This window comes from Acomys minous, assembly GCF_964271855.1.
Source record: "Acomys minous genome assembly, chromosome: 5".
NCBI classification, from domain to species: Eukaryota; Metazoa; Chordata; class Mammalia; order Rodentia; family Muridae; genus Acomys; species Acomys minous.
In genome coordinates, this window is record NC_140494.1 from 59,708,182 (window position 1) to 59,727,533 (window position 19,352).

At 40.8% G+C, this 19,352-nt stretch overlaps 1 protein-coding gene across 3 annotated transcripts in view; it reads left to right on the forward strand.

The window, feature by feature from the left end:
* Positions 1-19,352, forward strand: part of SPEF2 (sperm flagellar 2) — a 168,584-nt gene that overhangs the window by 132,078 nt on the left and 17,154 nt on the right. The window contains exons 28-35 of one of the 3 annotated variants that reach the window (XM_084781448.1): positions 1,520-1,648; positions 5,230-5,368; positions 7,806-8,035; positions 12,805-13,964; positions 14,085-14,302; positions 14,412-14,620; positions 14,720-14,843; positions 14,940-15,476. In XM_084781448.1, the coding sequence (XP_084637574.1) occupies positions 1,520-1,648; positions 5,230-5,368; positions 7,806-8,035; positions 12,805-13,964; positions 14,085-14,302; positions 14,412-14,620; positions 14,720-14,843; positions 14,940-15,294 (2,564 nt within the window). In that variant the 3' untranslated portion in view covers positions 15,295-15,476. Of the gene's footprint in view, positions 1-1,519; positions 1,649-5,229; positions 5,369-7,805; positions 8,036-12,804; positions 13,965-14,084; positions 14,303-14,411; positions 14,621-14,719; positions 14,844-14,939; positions 15,477-16,075; positions 16,473-17,323; positions 17,431-18,047; positions 18,231-19,352 lie in introns of those variants that run through there. The other 2 variants (XM_084781449.1, XM_084781450.1) reach the window with 2 other exon arrangements.

A 19,352-nucleotide genomic window follows, 5' to 3' on the forward strand; every position in this document is an offset into this window, starting at 1 on the left:
AGGACGCGTAACCTGGAGTGTCCAGACAGAGGGGCTACTATCTGCTGCAGAAGTTCAAAGGCTCTGTGTTTACAGGTCTCGGGGGCACTCAGGGGCACACTATTCTCTTCCAGAACATTCCTACCTAATCTTTGCCTTAGTCATGAAGGGAGAGCAATGGAGAAAACAGTGAGAGGTCCTCCCACTGAGCTTAAGCAATGGTTGGCTTTTCCTCTCAACCTTTCTATGTGGACGTCCTTCTATGTCATTTAAGGCAAGAAAGGAAAGTCTCCCAACTGTCATATTGCCACCACGTGTTTATTAAGCACCTACAGTGGGGAAACATTCCATGATTGGATGCCAAAAACACGCGGGGGGAGGGGCACCCAGAGGATAAGCAGAGGGGTGGTACCGAGCCATGAAGCAAAGTGAAGGACAGCTATCCGTGGTAAAGAATATACCATTTGAGTCCATCTCACATTCTAACAAGTAAAACTTTCGGTATTTAAAGGAAACATCTGTTTACTTCAGTGGCGTAAGGGGCCAAGTCCAGTCTTTAATGATTCAATGATAAACAAATGCAGAAGCAAACCTCTCCTTTATCTATAATCTCTATACATTCATCTTTTAGTATAGCAGCTATACCTCTCCCCTCACAGCTCCTTGCTCTACTTTCTTTTCCTTCGCGTCACTTGAGGTCCTTGTGACCATATATGCTCAAGAATAATCATATGAATTGTGTATAAATTCACCAGCTGGGCCTGAAATAGAATCACGTTGCCTTGGGTAGTAGTTTCTCAACAAACATCGACAAATTCTTAGTGTCCGGACAGTTTATGTAGTCACTGAAATGCTTTTAGGTGGGCACAAATTAAAAGAATTAATTTGGATACATATTCTTCAGCATTCCTGTGTTTCACTCATATCTTTTTGAAGTTAACTTTTGGTCTTTTCTTGGAAAAAAAACTAAAGACTTTTATTTATTTATTATTTTTATTTATTTATTTATTTTGGTTTTTCAAGACAGGTTTCTTTGTTTTAGCCCTGGCTTTCCTGGAACTCACTCTGTACACCAGGATGGACTCAAACTCTCAGAGACCCTTCTGCCTCTGCCTCCCGAGTGCTAGGATTAAAGATGTACACCTCCAAAGCTAGCTAAAACCATTTTTAAACTTAAGAAATTCCTTGTGAAGTAGTAATTCTGAAAAGAACTAATATGCTAATTTTTGTCCTCAAACCCCTGATTTTATCTTTTGTTTTGATTCTGAAATCACTTCTGTGCCTGCTGTCCACCTGGATGTTTTTTCTTATGATGTGACACATGTTTTGTTATGAATGCAGCCCAGAATGCTCAAAGAATCCTCAATGAAAGATTATAAATATTTCACTGCTCACCCCCAAGGGGTCCAAGGTTTCTTGTTTCAAGGTCTCGTGCGGCTTCTAACTGTACAGATCTTGCTATGTAGTCCTATGGTTTATGTGCCATGTCCATAGGCTCGTATGTTGGTCATTTACTCACCACGTTTCAGTTACCTTTCAGGGAGATCATCGCCAGTGACAGAAGTCAGTCCCATCACCTTATCCCCTGAGGAACTGGCTGAAATAGAAAGGAAGAAGGAGCTGAGGCTCAAGATAAAGGAGGAGCATCTTGCTGCCCTGCAAGTGGAAGGTAGGAGGATGCACTGAACAAGTTCATGCTGTCAGGAGAGAGAAGCCAGGGGCTCATGACCCAGTCAGGGCTCAGCAGCAGCCTCAAGCCAAGTCTCAGAACTCAAGCAGAACAGGCCACTCGTATGGTTTTTCATTTGACCATAAAACCAACCTTTGACTACTCTGTTACTGTATGAGTTACATGAATCTGGCTTTAATTAAACTTAATCAAATGGATTAAGTGATTTATTGGTTGGCTGGTTGACTGACTGATTGATTGATTTAGTTGAGTCTCACTTCAAACCTGCTATGCGGCTTTCTCTGTTGTTGAAGTAACAAGTTTCCCGGCCCCTGTCTCCTGAGTGCAAAGATTACAGGCATGCATCACTATGCCTTGGTCCCCTAAGTAATCTCTTTCAAAGTATCTGCAGGCTGACAAAAAGATTTAGGAAAAAGTTTTTTTAAAAGAAAAGCAAAGGCTGTAATTCAAATTTCAAAGACTAAGAAAGAAAAATAAGGCACAAGTTGGTGTGGCTTTGCAAGATTAGGTAGCAGCTGTCTGATACAGATGGCTTTATACTGCAAAAGAGTAAATCCCTCCTTTTTATTAAGGCAGTCAGTCCTGGAGCTGGAGAGATGGCTCAGTGGTTAAGAGTACTGACTGCTCTTCCAGAGGATTCAGATTCAATTTCTAGTACCCATAGAGTGGCCCACAGCCATCTGTAACTCCAGTTTCCAGAGGATCCAGTGCCTTCTTCTGACCTCTGCTGGCACCAGGCATGCATCTGTGGCACATACATATGCAGGCAAAATGCTCGTATACATAAAGCTTTAAAAGGAAATAAATACTTAAAAAAATAAAAATAAAAATAAAAACAACATAAGTTCTGGCCAGTGCCCATAAGTCCTGAGAATGAGTTTCTGGGAACAAAGACCAGCCAGGAGCCTTCATATCTCTCCCTCCAAAACTTAGGGTCTTGGTTGCCTATACTCAGCAACAACAGCAAGACCTGCGCTCTCACGGTCTCCTGGTTGCCTTTTAGTGCAGTTCAGAATAGAATGTAGAATATCGCCAACTGAGTGAAGCTGGTCTGCGGAAAGGAACAATTGTCGCTGTCCTAGGTGACAAAAATCACAATGTGAGCAAAGGCACAAGGAAGCCAGCAAAGTGACTGATCCGTGGGAGAGAAGAAGACAGATTTTATTATAAATATGAGCGAGAGAATAGCCAGAGGCCTGAGGGGGAAGTCCAAAGCATCCAGGAGAGGGGAGGTCAGACTGGTAAGAGCCCCGGGGTGTGGGCAGGGAAAATCCTTGTGGGTTATAAAGAACCCCCATAGCCTAGCATGGGGCCAGGGGTTCCTGTGAACTGGAATAGCCTGGGAGTTTAGGGTGGTGGGGGAGGGGGCTTGCAGCCCAGGTAAATGGAGAGAGAGAGAGAGAGAGAGAGAGAGAGACAGAGACAGAGAGACAGAGAGAGAGACAGAGAGAGAGACAGAGACAGAGACAGAGACAGAGAGACAGACACACACACACACACACACACAGAGAGAGAGAGAGAGAGAGAGAGAGAGAGAGAGAGAGAGAGAGAGAGAGAGAGAGAGAAGGGCTCTTTCTGGCTGACAGAAACCAGTTGTATAGGTTCCTGAGGAATGGTGAGAGGGAACTTCTCTCTCTCTCCACCAGCAGTCTTCCTATATTCCATCTGGAATGGGGCCAAGAATGTCATTTTGAACCAAGTCAGTGGACTTGCCACTTTGGGGGGTGTGGGTGGGGAGTGTCCTTGGGCTTTTTCCCCTTTGAGCCTAACACATAACACAGCCCTATTGAGCCAATCAGAAGATTTTTATGAGACAAACATTAATAAGGATGTTCGGCAGCTCTCACTTCCCTCCTTTTCTCTCCCTTCACCCCCCTCACCCACCACCTGTTCCCATAATCCAGCAGAAAAATCTGAAGTTACCAGACTCCAGGGAGCTGCTGTAAAGTCTTAGAATCGCTGAAGGGAGACCCCAGACTCAAACAGTATACAAAAACAGCCAGCATGCACAAGTCAGTTATCCATACAAAATGGCAGTGATCCCAGCCAAAGACCTTTTTATAGGGTGCTAGGGGACTTATAAAAGGGTGTGCTGCCTTCTAATTTGCATGGATGGCCTAGGGATCAATCACATCTGAGTCCGAATGGCTGGTCACCCAGTACAGGCATTAGGCCATATATGGTCACATTAGCAGCTGATTAGCTGAGCTCTTTCCTGAGCGGTCTTTGCCTAGGTCTTTCTATGGCCAGGAGCATCCTTTTATGTGACTCCAACTCGGATTGCTTGGTGCTGCTGCCAAATGCCTGTGGAGGCTATGCTATGTGACTTCTGCCAAAGCCTGGGGCTGTGTGATTTCTCTCAAGAGTTCCCTGATAACGTCTGATCCCCACACTGCGAGGCATCTGGAGAGAAAAACATTCGTTTCTCTTCTCAATGGCTGTGTTCGTACCCGATCCCCCTGTTTTTCCAGTGAGCTTCATTTTTGACTCACATGATACAAGCTCCTCAATGCGATAAAAAATTTAATTCCTCATGTTACATGTCACGTTTTCCACTGCAGGCTGAGTCCTGTGGTGGTTGCTGGAGGCTCGTGTGCATATCCATGAGCTTTCAAAGAGCAAGCCAGAACAGTAATAAAGCTAGAAGGAGAGAGGGATGAGCAGTCCCTTATAACATCCTGTGATGATGGAAATGGGCTTATGGGACAAGGTGGGGACGCATTAGGAAAGACTTCCCAGAACTGTTGTGGGCTGAACCAGATGAGCATGGAAGAAGGGAGGCCAAGCAGGGAGGCCAGGACTTAGAGGGCAAAGCATGTGCCAAGGCTAAGAGGGTATAAAACCTATTCGCTGAGTAGTCGTGACGGAGCGACCCCGCCTCAACAGCAACAAAGCCCCTTCCCTCGGGACACTGGGTGGTACTGCAGCCTGAGCAGACAGAAATTGCGCTGGTGTCATCACCCTGGGAAGGAGAGGAGTGCTGCAGAGGTGAATTTGGGGTTGAAGTGGGGAACAGAAGGGAGAGAAAGCATAACGAAAGCTGTAGTGTAGGTAAGAAAGAATCGGTACCTGGTCATCCAGGCACTGAACTTAACCAAAGCTCCTGAACAACTTTAGTTTCAATCCTCAAAAGACATCACTGCATGCTTGACTTTGCTTCTCTGTGAGGTGGACTCCACCTTACTTATATCGCTGAGTTAAAGAAAAGTTTATAAACCAGGGTGTGACTGATATAAAAAGTGGATTCGGTTCATTGTAAAATTATATGGAGATATATTACATTAAAACCCTCTTTTTCTCTTTGGTGTGTATTAATTTTACAAAAGAAGAGGTTTCATTATAATCATTTCATGCGTGCGTATAACATTCTTTGGTCATGTCTATCCCTCATAACTCTCTTGACTGCCCTTCTCTCTCCTCCTTTTGTATACTTCCTCTTTTTAAGGAGCCTCCACCCTTTTTCCATGTACTTTTAAAATACAAACTCTATATGAATAGAGAAATGCAATGTTTCTCTTTCTGTGTTCAGTTTGCTTACATCCAGTTTCCTTCTTAAATAGAAGCAGCCACACAATTTCGACTTGAACTGATAAAGTTAAAGGCTTTGGCTGTCATTGAAGATATAGTCACAAAGATGGTTGACATCTTCAAGCTTATGGAGAAGTGGCTCGGTGAGAGATACTTGAATGAAATGGCCAGGTAAGGTTCTCCAAGGCTCAAAAACCACACTAAATGCCAGAAATGAAAAAAAAAGACAAGGGTGTTTAAGATGTCTACAGTTTAAATTACATGCAAACACACACACACACAATGTGTGTCTCTCTGTATGTGTACACCTATCCGTGTGTGTGTGTGTGTGTGTGTGTGTGTGTGTGTGTGTGTGTGTGTGTGTGTGTGTGATGTTGGAGCTTCAGGAATAGCTGCTACAAGGACTCAAGGTGAGCATCACCATTACATTTGTACTGAGTGCTCTCTGGCAGTAAACAGTGTGTCTGAGGGTTCTTCAATGCCATTTCCCCTTGAGGAGCTCAATTTTCACTCTCCTCAATGGAAGCTTTAGTCTGCATATTAATATTACATGCAATTTTTAATCCAGGAGACTGGGATTCTCAAATTACCCGCAAATGAGTACCGGGTCTGATTGCTTGGGGCTCATTAGCATTATTAACAAAAAGGACTCCACTTTAGCTATTGCTCCTGTTTTGGCTTGAGCTAGGCATATATACTATGAGGTAGATTGCAAACGTTTGCTAAGAGTTCTGAAGTTGCCTGAGAAAGGGCATGAAATGGCAAGTGTTCTCAGAAGTAGAAACCACCGTCTGTGCGTAGCCACTGTGTCTGGCCCTCTCCAGTCGCATCATCAAAGTTTCACTGTTAAAATCTTCAGCCCAGTTGTCCAGTGTTGTTGTTCCACAGTAGAAAGCAGGAAATTAAAAAAATATCCAAGGACACTCCTTTCCATCTGCTAACCTGGCTGCCATTAGCATAACAGAATATCACTGCTGGGCAGCCAAGGCAATCACGGGGAACTCTGCAGTGATGTGTGGCCCTGGTCTGTGGCTGCCACTTGTAACTGAAAGCATTCCGTCTGAGTTCTTGGGATTCACGGCTTCCTTATGTATCAGTCCATCAAGTGTAGATGGATATTAATTCTGAGCGATGTACACGTCAGCCTCATGTTTGTGTTGTGTGTCTGTTGACATTTTGCATGTACTCTGACCAAGAAGTCACAAAACATGAAGCTAAGAACTCTTTCTCATGAGACAGAGAGACACGGGCTGTCAAATCCCTTAAAACCCCAAATCTATTCTTCTTGCCTTTTTATGTTTCTCTATTGAAATTACTCATAGTAACCCTCCACTAGGTGGTGCCCAGTCATTTGATATTCTGGTTCTGGCCAAGTCTCAGTCTTTGTGGCAAGACCCTTTATTTCCATAGGCTCAGGCTCTATGTGATCCCCTTCTTGTGTGGCCCCAGCACCAGAACACTCTAAACCACCTCCTAATTAGCAAATACTGTATGAACATTCACAAAGAGCATTTAGGAGCTGAATTCAAGGGCTCCTTTTCTAGAACAGGAACGAATAATAATATTTGAATTATCAGGATATGAATATTTGTTGCTCATTGTACAGAGAATAATTATGTAGTTTCTCGTGACATTCGGTCTTTATCATGTCACAGTCATAGGGAGAGGAGTAGTGGGAAAGCGGGAGGGAGGGAGGGAGGAATGGGAGGATACAAGGGATGGGATAACAATTGAGATGTAATATGAACAAATTAATAGACAATGACAAGATCTTTTCTTCATACCATTGGCAGTGCCGTTAATTATATCTAATATACCTTTAAAATGCCTTGAAACTAGGCTGTTAACTATTACCTGATTATTTGTATCAGTGTATTCTTCTAAATCATCGAAAAAGAGGGAGTAAATATTAGTGGCTTTGTTTCAAAGATAAAGTACTCACAGAGCCATGACTAGCATGGGACCATGCCAAGCACATGCTCTCAGTGAGACCCTGGGACCTATTGCTAGTTCCGCTGTACCATGGTAGCCCTTACCTGTTGCTCTTCATGGGAACATCAGGCAGCTTTGGATTTTGTGCACCAGAGGCTACTCTGCCAAGTGTGATTTTGGTAAGATGAACTCCTTTGGCATAAATCAAGAGAAAAACTATTTTTGCTTTCCTAGAAGTAGATAACCAAATTTGATTCAGTTTATAATTTATTTTGCATCCAAAGGAACTGAGTCCTTCTAACAGTTACCAAACTCTGTAATCTGCCACATCAACTTATTCTAAAAAATAATCTAACCTTTGATATCATCTTTCTTATGTAGAAAAGGAAATTTCAGTGCTAATAAAACCAAATTTAAAAGACTTTCTTCTTGTTCAGCTTTGCAAAAAGCTGAACTATGTTGCCTACTTAATAAGAGAATGCTTTGTTTTTTATCTTTAATAATTTGCACCCTGCTGAAGATAAATTAAAAGTTTTAAATACCTATAGAATCATGTAACTTGCCCTGTAATGTGTTAGCTTTTGTGTGTGTAACTGTGTGTGTGTGTGTATTATTAAGTTAACCATTTATTTTATATCTTCAATGGAGATCACCCTGTTCATTTCTCAACTCTCAGTATAGAGAAACTGACTGAAGTAGCTCGCTACTACATTGAAACAGCTACAAAAATTCAAAATGAGATTTATTTAAACCAAGAAGAATTCTACATCAACGGAGACGTAAAAGTCTTCCCAGACGCTCCCCCACCAGTCCGCCCTCCGCCAGTAGAAAAGGAAGAAAATGGCACCCTAACAATCGAACAGCTTGACAGCCTTCGGGATCAGTTCTTTGATATGGCGCCTAAAGGTAAGAAAGGATTTGCTGCTGATGGAGCACAAAGATAACTGAAATTGATTACAGCGGGCATCACTTGACCAGAAGACAAATGAATCCTGTTGGAGTGTAGGGCACTGCCAGGAGACTTTGCTTTGCCCTAGTTTGTCAGGTATTTACTTGGTGCAACTTTCATCTGAGTTAAGAAAGCAGGAGAGTCAGAGCGAGTGAATCAAGCAGTGTAGCAGTGTGGTCACGTGGCAGTGGCCATTCCTGGTAACGCTTTTCTCTGTCTTCCTCCTCTCTTGGAAGCATACTGGTAAACCTGACTTCATCTGGCAGTTGGAAGATAATCTTTGTGCATACTTCTAACTAGAGATGTATTGTGCATCCAAGATTTGTGTTTCTGTCTAGCCAGCGGCGGGTGTACCAGGAGATGAAGGCTGTCCCTCTTGGAACTGCCTTTTCCTTCGCTGATTTACAGATCTTGAGTAGAACTCTGCTGGTAGAAACTTGCCTAATTTATTTCCTCATAAGAATGCATATGTTATTTTCCTCACACAAATTATTGAATGAATACCTTCAAGTTTTATCATTACAGTATTATGCTTTCTGCAATGAGTCCCTCCAATTGCTTTCTTATGTAATTCAGACTGACATGTGTGTGGGACCCTCATCTATAGTCATCTGGACTGAACATTCAGTCACAAATCAATTAAGCAATGTGTCTGTGGCCATGTACACTTTGGACTCTGATAATTCAATGTACATTCATCTTATGTGTGAACTATGTTGTCTCTTATAAGTAGGGTTATTTTTTATTTCCCTAAACATCCTAATTATTGGAAAATCATGTCATTCCCAATGGCCTTTAATATAAACACAACCTCACTTTTTGAACATTAGTCCCAGTATTTTCAGAAATCCAAAAAAAATATTGATAATAACAGTGATAATTCAGTTTATGATCTATAAAACTTCCATGACAGGGCCAGGGGGTGGCAAGGTGCACATGTGTTTGCTTGGGTAAACACATACACAGACACGTGTCAGCTCCTACAGTGCCATTTTATCACATCATTTCATTTTGAACTTACAATAGTTATTCATTTCTGTCCATGGTATATTTTTACATGCAAAAATAAGAAAGATAGGTGTATAACCCTAAAGTAATACATGATTTAATTTACACTTCCAGGATGGTGACTAGGAGGAAACTATACAATTATTAGCCTAGCAAAAGGCATTTGGAAACATTTAAGTAGGTGAATGTGGACTTTTGAAAATTATAAGCCTTTCATAATTCCTTCAAAAGGGATCCTAGTATTCATGATGAATATTAGAATGCATTCTTTAATATATCTTTAAAGTCAGAGATTACATTCCAACTAAGAGTTTAAAGCTAAATAGAGAATGGCATTTATTTCATCAACAGGTGAACTCGAGGAACGTTAGAATTAAAGTATGCACATATATGAAATTTATCTTTTTTCTGAATATAATACAGTAGGATCATTGTCAGACAATGATGAAACAGCAAAGGAGATGTCCCAGTCACTGTTCTAATGCTGTGAAGAGACACCATGGCCATGCAAACACTTATTTTAAAAAAAGCATTTAGTTGGGGCTTGCTTACAGTTTTAGAAGTTTAAGTCACTGTCATGGCGGGAAACATGGCAGCATGCAGTCAGACATGGCATTAAGGAAGTAGCTGACAGTTCTACATCTGTATCCACAGGCGGCAGGAAGAGAGAGAGAGAGAGAGAGAGAGAGAGAGAGAGAGAGAGAGAGAGAGAGAGAGAGAGAGAGAGAGACTGGGCTCTGCTTAGGCTTTTGAAGCCTCAAAGTCCACCCCCAATGAAAGACTTGCTCTAACAAGGCCACACCTCCTAATCCTTCTCAGTTAGTGCCACTCCCTGGTGACTAAGCATTCATATACATAAGCCTATAGAAGCCATTTTTTTTTCAAACCACCACAAGAGAATTGAAAGGACAGGAGGAAAATAAGTAATAGCTAAATGTTTTTTTAAAAGGATAATCAAAAGAAAACCATCTGCAGTGGGGGGTGTAGAGTATGACTTGAAAAGACAGGCAAAAAAATTGTAATATAAGCCAATTGCTTAATTATGAGACAGAATATGAAATTTAGAAGTACCCAGGAGGGGCTGGAGAGATGGCTCAGTGGTTAAGAGTGCTGCCTGCTCTTCCAAAGGTCCTGAGTTCAATTCCCAGCAACCATATGGTGGCTTGTAACCATCTGTAATGTGATATAGCCCCCTCTTCTGGCTTGCAGGAGTACCTACAAGCAGAGCACTGTATACATATAAATAAATAAATCTCAAAAAAAAAAAGTACCCAGGAATTCAAAGTAAAGGAGAGTTGGTATACAGTGAGTAAGGCTGGTACAGAAAAAAAGAGGGTGTGCAAAAAAAAAAAAATTAGAAAATCCTAGGAAGCATGGAGTGACTTGGTGACAAGGACCCAGAAGGCATTTAAATTTAGAGGAACAAACTCTAGAAAATGTAAAGAGTATTAGGAGGATAGATGCTGAGGGACTGGTCAGGACACCAGCCTAAGTTTCCTTCCCAACTGTATGAACTACAGGAAATGAGATGCTGGGTCTTTATTAGAGGAGGACGCCCCACCCCTAACACACCCAGCTAGAGAACTAGACCATACAGGATCATTACTGTTGTTTAGACAGAAGCCATAGAGTTGTCTATGAGATGCAGGGGTTTGGTGATTCAAAGTTAGCTATGGTCTAACTTTAACCATTCTATGAACAAACAACACTCCACTTGAAAAGAATATGTATTCCATATGTTAATTTTTAGACATATGTTAAGACATATGGTATGGTGTTATTAGCTAAAATAATGTTCATTGTCCTTGTTTTGTACTGTCATTTTAGGGAAAAAGAAAATACAATAATCATTTTATTTTTTGCACCTCAGAGGTCACAGTACAGAATTCTCTGGCATCTTCAGGAGTCAGGCTGCAAATGCTGGCCTTGTTCTCCCTGAGGCAGTCTATGAGCTACTGCTTGACCTTTCTTCATGTCTCCTATGCTTATGCTACCCTGGATTTTTAGTCTTTGGTTCCCAGGCCTGCAGTTGTTTTACACTTTCTTAAATATTACTTAGATGATCATATTTATTTTTGTTGTTTGTGGAGCGTGGATTTTATGTTTTATATTTTTTCTGATTTTTCTATGCTAAACACCTAACTTGTTTTTTTTTAAACTAACTGCAGAATAGTATATATCCAGAAGTGGATGCCTATTGTAAGGAGACAAAAAGGTTAATTAATAAAAGTGGACACACCTATATAGGTGGCTCACAGATCAGATCAGTCAGTTTTTGTGCTTCACGGGTAAATACCTTCACCCTCTCATGCCAGGTAATGAGTGGCTAACCTCACAGCAGTTATTGGATTTATGTATTCTCACATGCAAAATATTCCCATGTGGTTCTGTCATTACATAAGTACATGAAAAAAAATCAACCATAAGCTTTTCATATGGCCTCTCTTACATTCTAGTATTGTTGAGATTGACCCATAATCTGCATAGATCTGTATTTAAACTAAAGGTTATCCTCTTGTGGAAAGCAATATGATGCAACATATTTACATGTTCCATTGTCAATGGCATGTTTTGAATCTCATTTTTTAACTGATGAATTAAAATTGTTCATATTTCTGGAATAGTGTGATATTTGACACTTGTCCAGAATGTAAAGCAAACAGATGAGGACAGTTTAGCATATATAACTTTAGACATTGTTTTTCTAGACATCAATTCATCTTTTACATAAAGATTTATGTCCATTCAAAATTTTCTTTAAATATATTGCTAACTTTGATCTTCATAATAATTTTATAAAGTTATATTAATATAATTTTTCAAAAGAAAAAAATGAGGCATAGAGAGATTGAGTTGCCCAGGACCATGTGACAATCATTTGACAAGAAATGAAGTTGAAAAGGAACTGTCTGACTCCGACCATCCAGTTCAAGGTTGAAGTAGATAAGTCAACCAATCTGTAGAAAAGTCTAGTGTAGGGCAAGACAAATAAAGACTACACCAACTCAATGACTGTTACAAGTTTGAAAATAATCACGCCATTCCTGTTCTGGGAAAATGTTCATTAAAGATTCCTGGCAGGTCACCGGATGTTTACTCAAGCTGCTCCCATGATTCCAAAATACGAATGGATTGAAAGCAATGGAAAGAAGGGAAGCATGCTGGGAGAGTCGGGGGACTGGGAGGGCTGCAATGAACTAGTGTTTTCTGGATTTGACAGTTCATGCACCCATGAACTGTCAATTCTATGATTGCCTAAAGAAAGCCTGCACAAGACCACACCAGCCAACACCGCAGCATAGATGGGGGGGGGGGGGACTCAAAACGCTTTGTCACCCCGGCTGAGAAGCTACATAGTCTGTGGCTACTGAAAAGGAGAGTCTGTTTTCCTCAGGACAAGTCACCTGATAAGCAGGTTGCCCATGACAAATGATTAGCTCATATGCATATGAGCAATATCACTTTGTACTTATCATATCTTACATATGTAATATATCATATATATACATGTGTGTATTATATGTTATATTATTCGCATCATACTATATATCATATATTAATTATATTGCACACATCATGTGATAGATCATACATTAATTATATATTATATGTATCATATATATAAATAAGAAGAACACATGTATTTGAGAGGCAGATGTGGATGGGAGAAGACATGATGGGAGTATTCTTGAATAACCATGTGGAGTTTTCTTTAAAGGCACAAATTCTCCAGATGCTGTGATTCCAGACAAAAGGCAGAAAAGGTCCCGAAAACTTGACTATTACCTACCAGAGAGAAACCATCAGTTTTTGAAAATTTGGCTAAAAAAATACCCTTGGCTTGTATATGACAAGCTATTGAACCTTATGTTCTGTGTCCTGTGTCGCAAGCACGGGGTAAGGTCAGGGGGTAGTCAAGTGAGCTTTTTCCACGGCACGGACAATTTCCGGGCTGAATTTCTCAGTGCGCATCACCTCAGCGAAGCCCATGCCAAGGCATCGCTGATGGAAGCAACCAGTGGCTGTCCCGAGAATGAAGGTGCCACTGCGCTGATGGTAAGGACCATGAGCAAAGTGACCCTTGGGAGAGTGGAGAACTTATTCAGATCATGCCATGCTCTGGCCAAGACCGGACGTCCCCTCAAGGATTTTATTTGGATGTGTAAGTTGGATGACATGAAGGGCGTTGATATCAGCCCAGTCTTCAGAAGTAACAAAGCCGCAAGAACATTTACGTACTTCATTGCTGAAGTAGAAAGGAAAAATCTAAGAGAAAAACTAGAAAAAAGTAAGTTTTTCTCTGTCATCAGTGATGGGATTGTAGACAGTCTAGCCAAGGAAGCCAAAGTGGTCTATGTTCAGTTTGCACAAGCAGGAAAAGTGCAATGTCAGATTGTCGGGATGCAGTCAGTACAACAGAAGGACCCTTGGACGATAAAAAGTGCTATTGAGAAAACCCTGGAGACCAATCTTCAACTCAGGCTGTCAAGCGTAGACTGGGCAAAGAAGCTGGTTGGTTTGGGCAGTGATGACTCCCCTGTAACAGATGGAGAGGACAGAGTGGCCCCACTTTTGAGAGCTATACAGCCATGCGTGCAAAGTGTGTACTGCTTCGCACATCAGCTGGAACTGTCATACAAAGCGGTGTTCCAGAGTGTGCCCTTGTACAACGACCTCGAGGCATTCCTTAACAGTATTTACCACTTCTATCACAACTCTCCTCTTCTTAAGAGTTCTCTGGTAATGGCCTTCCACGGCCTCCACCTCCGACCTGTGATGCCTTCTCAAATAAGAGGCAAGCAGTGGCTTCCTGGACTACAGGCAGCCCTGCAGAACTTCCTCAAAGGATACCCAGGAATTGTTCAGCAACTGCACTCAGTAAGTAATTTTGAAATAAGTTTTCCAGAAGATCAAGAAATCATGTTGCTAAATCCTTTTAGAGTAAGATTTTTGACATCAGAGAAGTACCCACTGTATCGTTTCCAACTTGCGTTACAGGTAGATAAGGGAAAAGATGACACCAGTCGGCAGAAAGCCAGGGAACTTCTCGATCTTGTTCTCCAAGCAGATATCATCAAATTTGCACATTTCTTAACAGACATCGTGAGCGTCCTTAGCATTCTGTCCCGTGCCAGTCAGAACAGAAAATCTTCCATTGCAGATGTATTTGCCACTTTGGAGTCAACACTGGAAATGCTCCAGATCTATCAATCAAGGTGAGAAGTTGAGGACATCTGAGGGTCTGTCCAGGTAGATGCCTGACTTGGGGAATTGTTTTTCAGGTATGATTTCATTTAACTCTTTATTTGGGTGATCTTCTCCCAGACCAGGGCCAAAAGAACGCAGGATGGACTTAGCCACACACTTTCACGGTAACTGCCTCAAGGGGAAAGAAAACATTTCCACTGTGAGAACAGAGGTTTTAACACATCTTATCAAGAGGTTGCAATGTTGCTTCAGAGATGCCAGCCTAGATGTGGTGAGAGCAACTACGATTGGCAGCTTTAAACTGTGGCCCACAAGGATAAATCAAGGTGACGCATAGGTGCCAATAACTCTGAACCCACTTTGCTTTGATTGCATGCCTTTATTTTTAGCTACATGACATTCATGTTTATCTGTATGGATTACAGAATTTGGAGAAAAAGAGATATCCATCCTGATTTCACATTATGAGCCAGTTCTGGAAGCTGCCAATGTCAAAACTGATGAAGTAGATACAGAATGGAGCATGTTAAAATTAGAAATATATGCCAGGTCAGTAAGAAAACAAATTGCATAAAGTGGCATGCATCAGTGGCTAGGTCAAAATTAGGTCTCTCAATCTCTTATGCCCTTTGTCTTCCCTCTCAGGTTTCAGAACATTCGAAAGCTGACCTGGGATTTTGTAAACTCCGTTTACTCAGAGAAGTATCCGAATATTCTGATGCTTGTAGACTTAGTGCTGGCCCTCCCGGCAAGTTCAGCAGAGCCAGCACGTGGGTGCCGTCAGATGAAGCGCACCTGCTCACACATGGATGACAAAACCAAGGTTGAGAGCATGGCAGATATCTTAGTCATTCAGCTGAACTCTCCAGACATTGGCAGTTTTGACCCAAGGAAAGCTATACATCTATGGAATACAAGGACACAGTCATCCATGGCTCATGTGGGACCTAATCTGGACAGCTCATCAGACTCAGAAAGCCAAGACGAAAGCGATGAGTGATGTGACTTAGGTTGACTTTGTTACTTACTAACCACAGAAAATAAATAAATAAATAAATAAATAACTTCCAAAAAAGTTAAAGTGAAGTAGCAGCCAGCCTTTGCGTCAAACACAAAAGACACTTGACACTTTCCAAACATACAAAGAGATACAAAGCAAAATATCCTGGCTCATTTTCCTGTAACTTTCCAACTTTGGTTCAGTGGTTGAATGCTTTTGTTTCAAATCTTCATTGAAGGCTGATGCTTCTAGGCAGTGTCTTGATGTCATCTTTCTGAATGTTTTCACTAAGACTGAGCAGATTGGTGATCGTAGGTATCTTCAACTTGCCATACAACTCTCTCTTGTTCCTGGGAAATTCCAAACTCCAGTGGCAGTGAGTAACTAACAGTGCCAAAGTGATAAAATTTCTAAAAATTGATTTTTGAGCAAACTTTCCCATTGAACTTGTGGCCATGTGGAATCTGGGAGTCAGATGCCTAAATGCCTTGGATATTGAGTAACAAGGTCAAATATTAAGACGGTTTTCCCATTTCACACTAAGATTGCCAGCTAGACAACTTCAACTTTAACTGAAAGTATCATTTCACAACATTTTGCTTCCAAACATAGCCAGTAGAGACAATGAGAACATATCTTGCAATTGCAACAATTTATAAATGCTCTGGTTCTCTTTGCAGATTTAATAGATTGTGTTTGTGGTTCCATCCTGAAGAACATGGTTTGCTTATTTCTAATATCTGAAACCCAGCATGGCATCATTTAAACCTTTGTTTTACAGGGAAATTCTTTGCCCAGGAAAATGTTCTCATGACTAATATCAGATACTTCAGCGAAATTAAAATAACATAAAATTCATCTTGGAATTACCTGTGGATGGTTACTTGTACCCAAAGATAAGGGTGAACTCCCTACTCGTAGTATCATGTCACAACCTTGGAATTGTACATGTAGTTTGAACCACTGACACTTTAAAGGGATAACTGTATTTCCCTAGGGGTTAGAAGAAACAGTGAAGTTCATGTGGACTCTCAGATGTGGTGAAATCTCAGACATAAAAGGAGACTTTGGGATGCTTTGTCTAATTTACCTTTGTTATTCCTGAAAAAAAAAAAAGCTCTCTATGGTGTCCCTTCCAGATTCTCGAATATATGCAACTGATCTCCTACAATTCTAGAAGGTACCTGTGCTGTGTGTTAGGCAACTGTTTTTTTTTTTCCCTTAAGCTTTTTTTTTTTTTTTTTTTTTTTTTTGTCTATTTCTAGTGCATGTGAATGCAATTCGGAATAAGAATCAAAGTGCATGAGTTTCTTAGATATGCTAAAGTAGATCGGTGTACAAGAGCAAGACAGTTGAAAATTAAGTGTTATTTTATGGTTAATTGGTGACTTCAATATAATTTACTTACTGATCCAAATCCTCCTGAGTTACAAAAGCAAGCCATTGCTAACTGGAGGACAAATTGAAAAGTGGATGCTACCTTCATTATGGCTGTCATCTTGCAGCCATGCATTTGAAATATGTTATGTTTTCAACTGGATATAACAAACTTAGTGTTTCTTTTAAAAAGTACATCTATTTAAAACAAAAATCAAAGAAGGTTTTGATTGGTTGGTTGGTTGGTTTTGTTTTTTCAAGGCAGGGTTTCTCTGTATAGCCTTGGCTGTCCTGGACTCACTCTGTGGACCAGGCTGGCCTCAAACTCAGAGATTGTATGCCACCACTACCTGGCCAGAAAATTTTAAACTAAGAATTATGCAATTTCAATATGTGTTCAACCAGAAATGAATTTTTGTTGGACCAAAGAGGACACCTTACAGAGATAACAAGAAGAACATCAGCAATTTTTTATTTTATTTTATTTTATTTTTTATTTTATGCTTTTAAAGTAGCTTCTTCCTCTCTAAAGGTGGCAGTGCTAAATATCTAGAAATTTAATGTATGATATTTCTATTTAAGCAGAATAAACTCTAAAGCAGTACAGATGGCAATGAGCAAATAAATAAATGCACGTTTCCTTGTGTTGTAGGCATAATAGGAAATAAAGCGTTCACTGACATTTTGCTTGACTTGGTGACCGTGAACCTCGGGACAAATAACTTTCCTAGCAGCTGGATGCACCTCACCCAACCTGAAGTAAGCGTCTGCTTTGTTTGGGATCTACAAGCCCTTAGTGCCAGCCTTACCTGACCAGTCAGTAGTTCCAGGGTAACTAGCACCCACGCAGTTTGCGGCACTAGCAAGAAATTTATGAAATGTCAATAAATGAATGAACTCCAAAGTAAGCCGTATTATCAATGGCCTAACATTGAAATGTTTCAGACACTGGGAGATGCAACCTAATTATGACCAGTTTGCAACTACCTTAACAAGTAATAGTAGACAATTTTGAGAGTCCTGGATTTTCATCATAAATGTCCTAGGAAATTAAATTGTTAAATAGTTACAGCACAGTAACCTGGTAGTAAATTGTGTCCCGGGTTAACACATCGGTTTACTGATGGGAGTAAATTGGATGAGTAACAGCAAACAAAAGCCATGAATGTCAAGACAACAAAAAACTAAAAATCCTTCTAATTATTGGCTGGTGTGGATCTGTTGTTTGAGCAGAAAATGGAGGTAAACCTAAGTCAGAACTTGTTCTGCCAGCCAATGTGAAATCCCTCTTCATTTGGAACCAAACAAGGCCTTAGTGGGAGGAGCCTCAAGTTAGTTGCACAAATATTCCAGTGAGATTCTCTGTGTTCTTCCAGTTGCAGGAGATAACGTCTTTATTAACAGTAAACTCAGAGTTCGTGGACTGGAGGAAGTTCCTGATGGTCACGGCCATGCCGTGGCCCATACCCCTGGAGGAGGAGCTCCTGGAAACCCTGCAGAGGTTTAAGGCCATGGATGAGGCACAGACCGGCACCATCACCTTTGAACAGTATAAGCAGGTAGACCAGTAATCCCAGATTACTTTGTCCTAACAGGTACTCAGCTCACTGATGACACATCACATTTCAAGTGACTCTTGTGCTCCTTAGAGCCACATTATGAAGGCAACACAGACAGAGTCAAAGTCCTGGGCAGAAGTTTGGCTTCCATCTCCAGGGAACACAGCAGGAAAATGAAGCCAAAATTCCCTTAATAACTAAGGGTCCTCAGTAAAATCACAAAACCTTCATTACACGCCTCCTGAGTTCTCAGGCAGTAGTTGTTGCCTTGGACGTATATTAAAACCACATTTGGGGCTTTAAATAATCCACTATTGGGTGCCATGTACCCCCAAGAATAACAAAGGTAGCGGTGAAGAACAGGGCTACAGGATGTTTCCGAGTTTTTCCCCCTTTGGAATGATGGAGTTAGTGGATGGTGGAACTTGTTTTGACAGATTGAGTTTTTAAATGTCTATAAATATGCAGGCAGAAGTGTCTTCTATGATATAGGCAGTCCAGAGGCCATGAAAGTGGATGTTGAAAATATGAATGAGTTACATCACCTAAGAATATTGATGTGTAACCCAGAACACAGCACGTGCTCATTGCACTTGGTGGGTGGAATATATCTCGGTCTTGTTATAGAGAAGTTCTGGGATTTTAAATAGAAAAGCCATATTACAGATGATTGAATAAATAAGTTGTTCATTAGGGAAAAAAGTGGAGATGATAAATGATAGATGATAGACAGACAGACAGATAGTTAGATGACAAGTCGATTGACAGATACATAAATGATAAGTAGATAGATAGATAGATAGATAGATAGATAGATAGATAGATAGATAGATAGATAGACCAAGTTAGATATATGAACATTCAATCCATCTTTGAGAATTTTGAGTGCTATAATTGGCAATGAAATTCTCTGACAGGGGTGCCTGAATTACTTGTCTCATCTCTATTAGCAGAATGTGACCTGTTCACCTTTGCATATCACTAGAGTCAAGGAAGGGATCACTGATAGGGCCCTAACTTTGAAGCAGGGTGATGCTCTGTAAGGATTTATCTCCCATGTATTTCATCGCTGAAACCTTACCCAGCTTTGTCTTAGAATTAATAGGTGGCATCCTTTTCCTT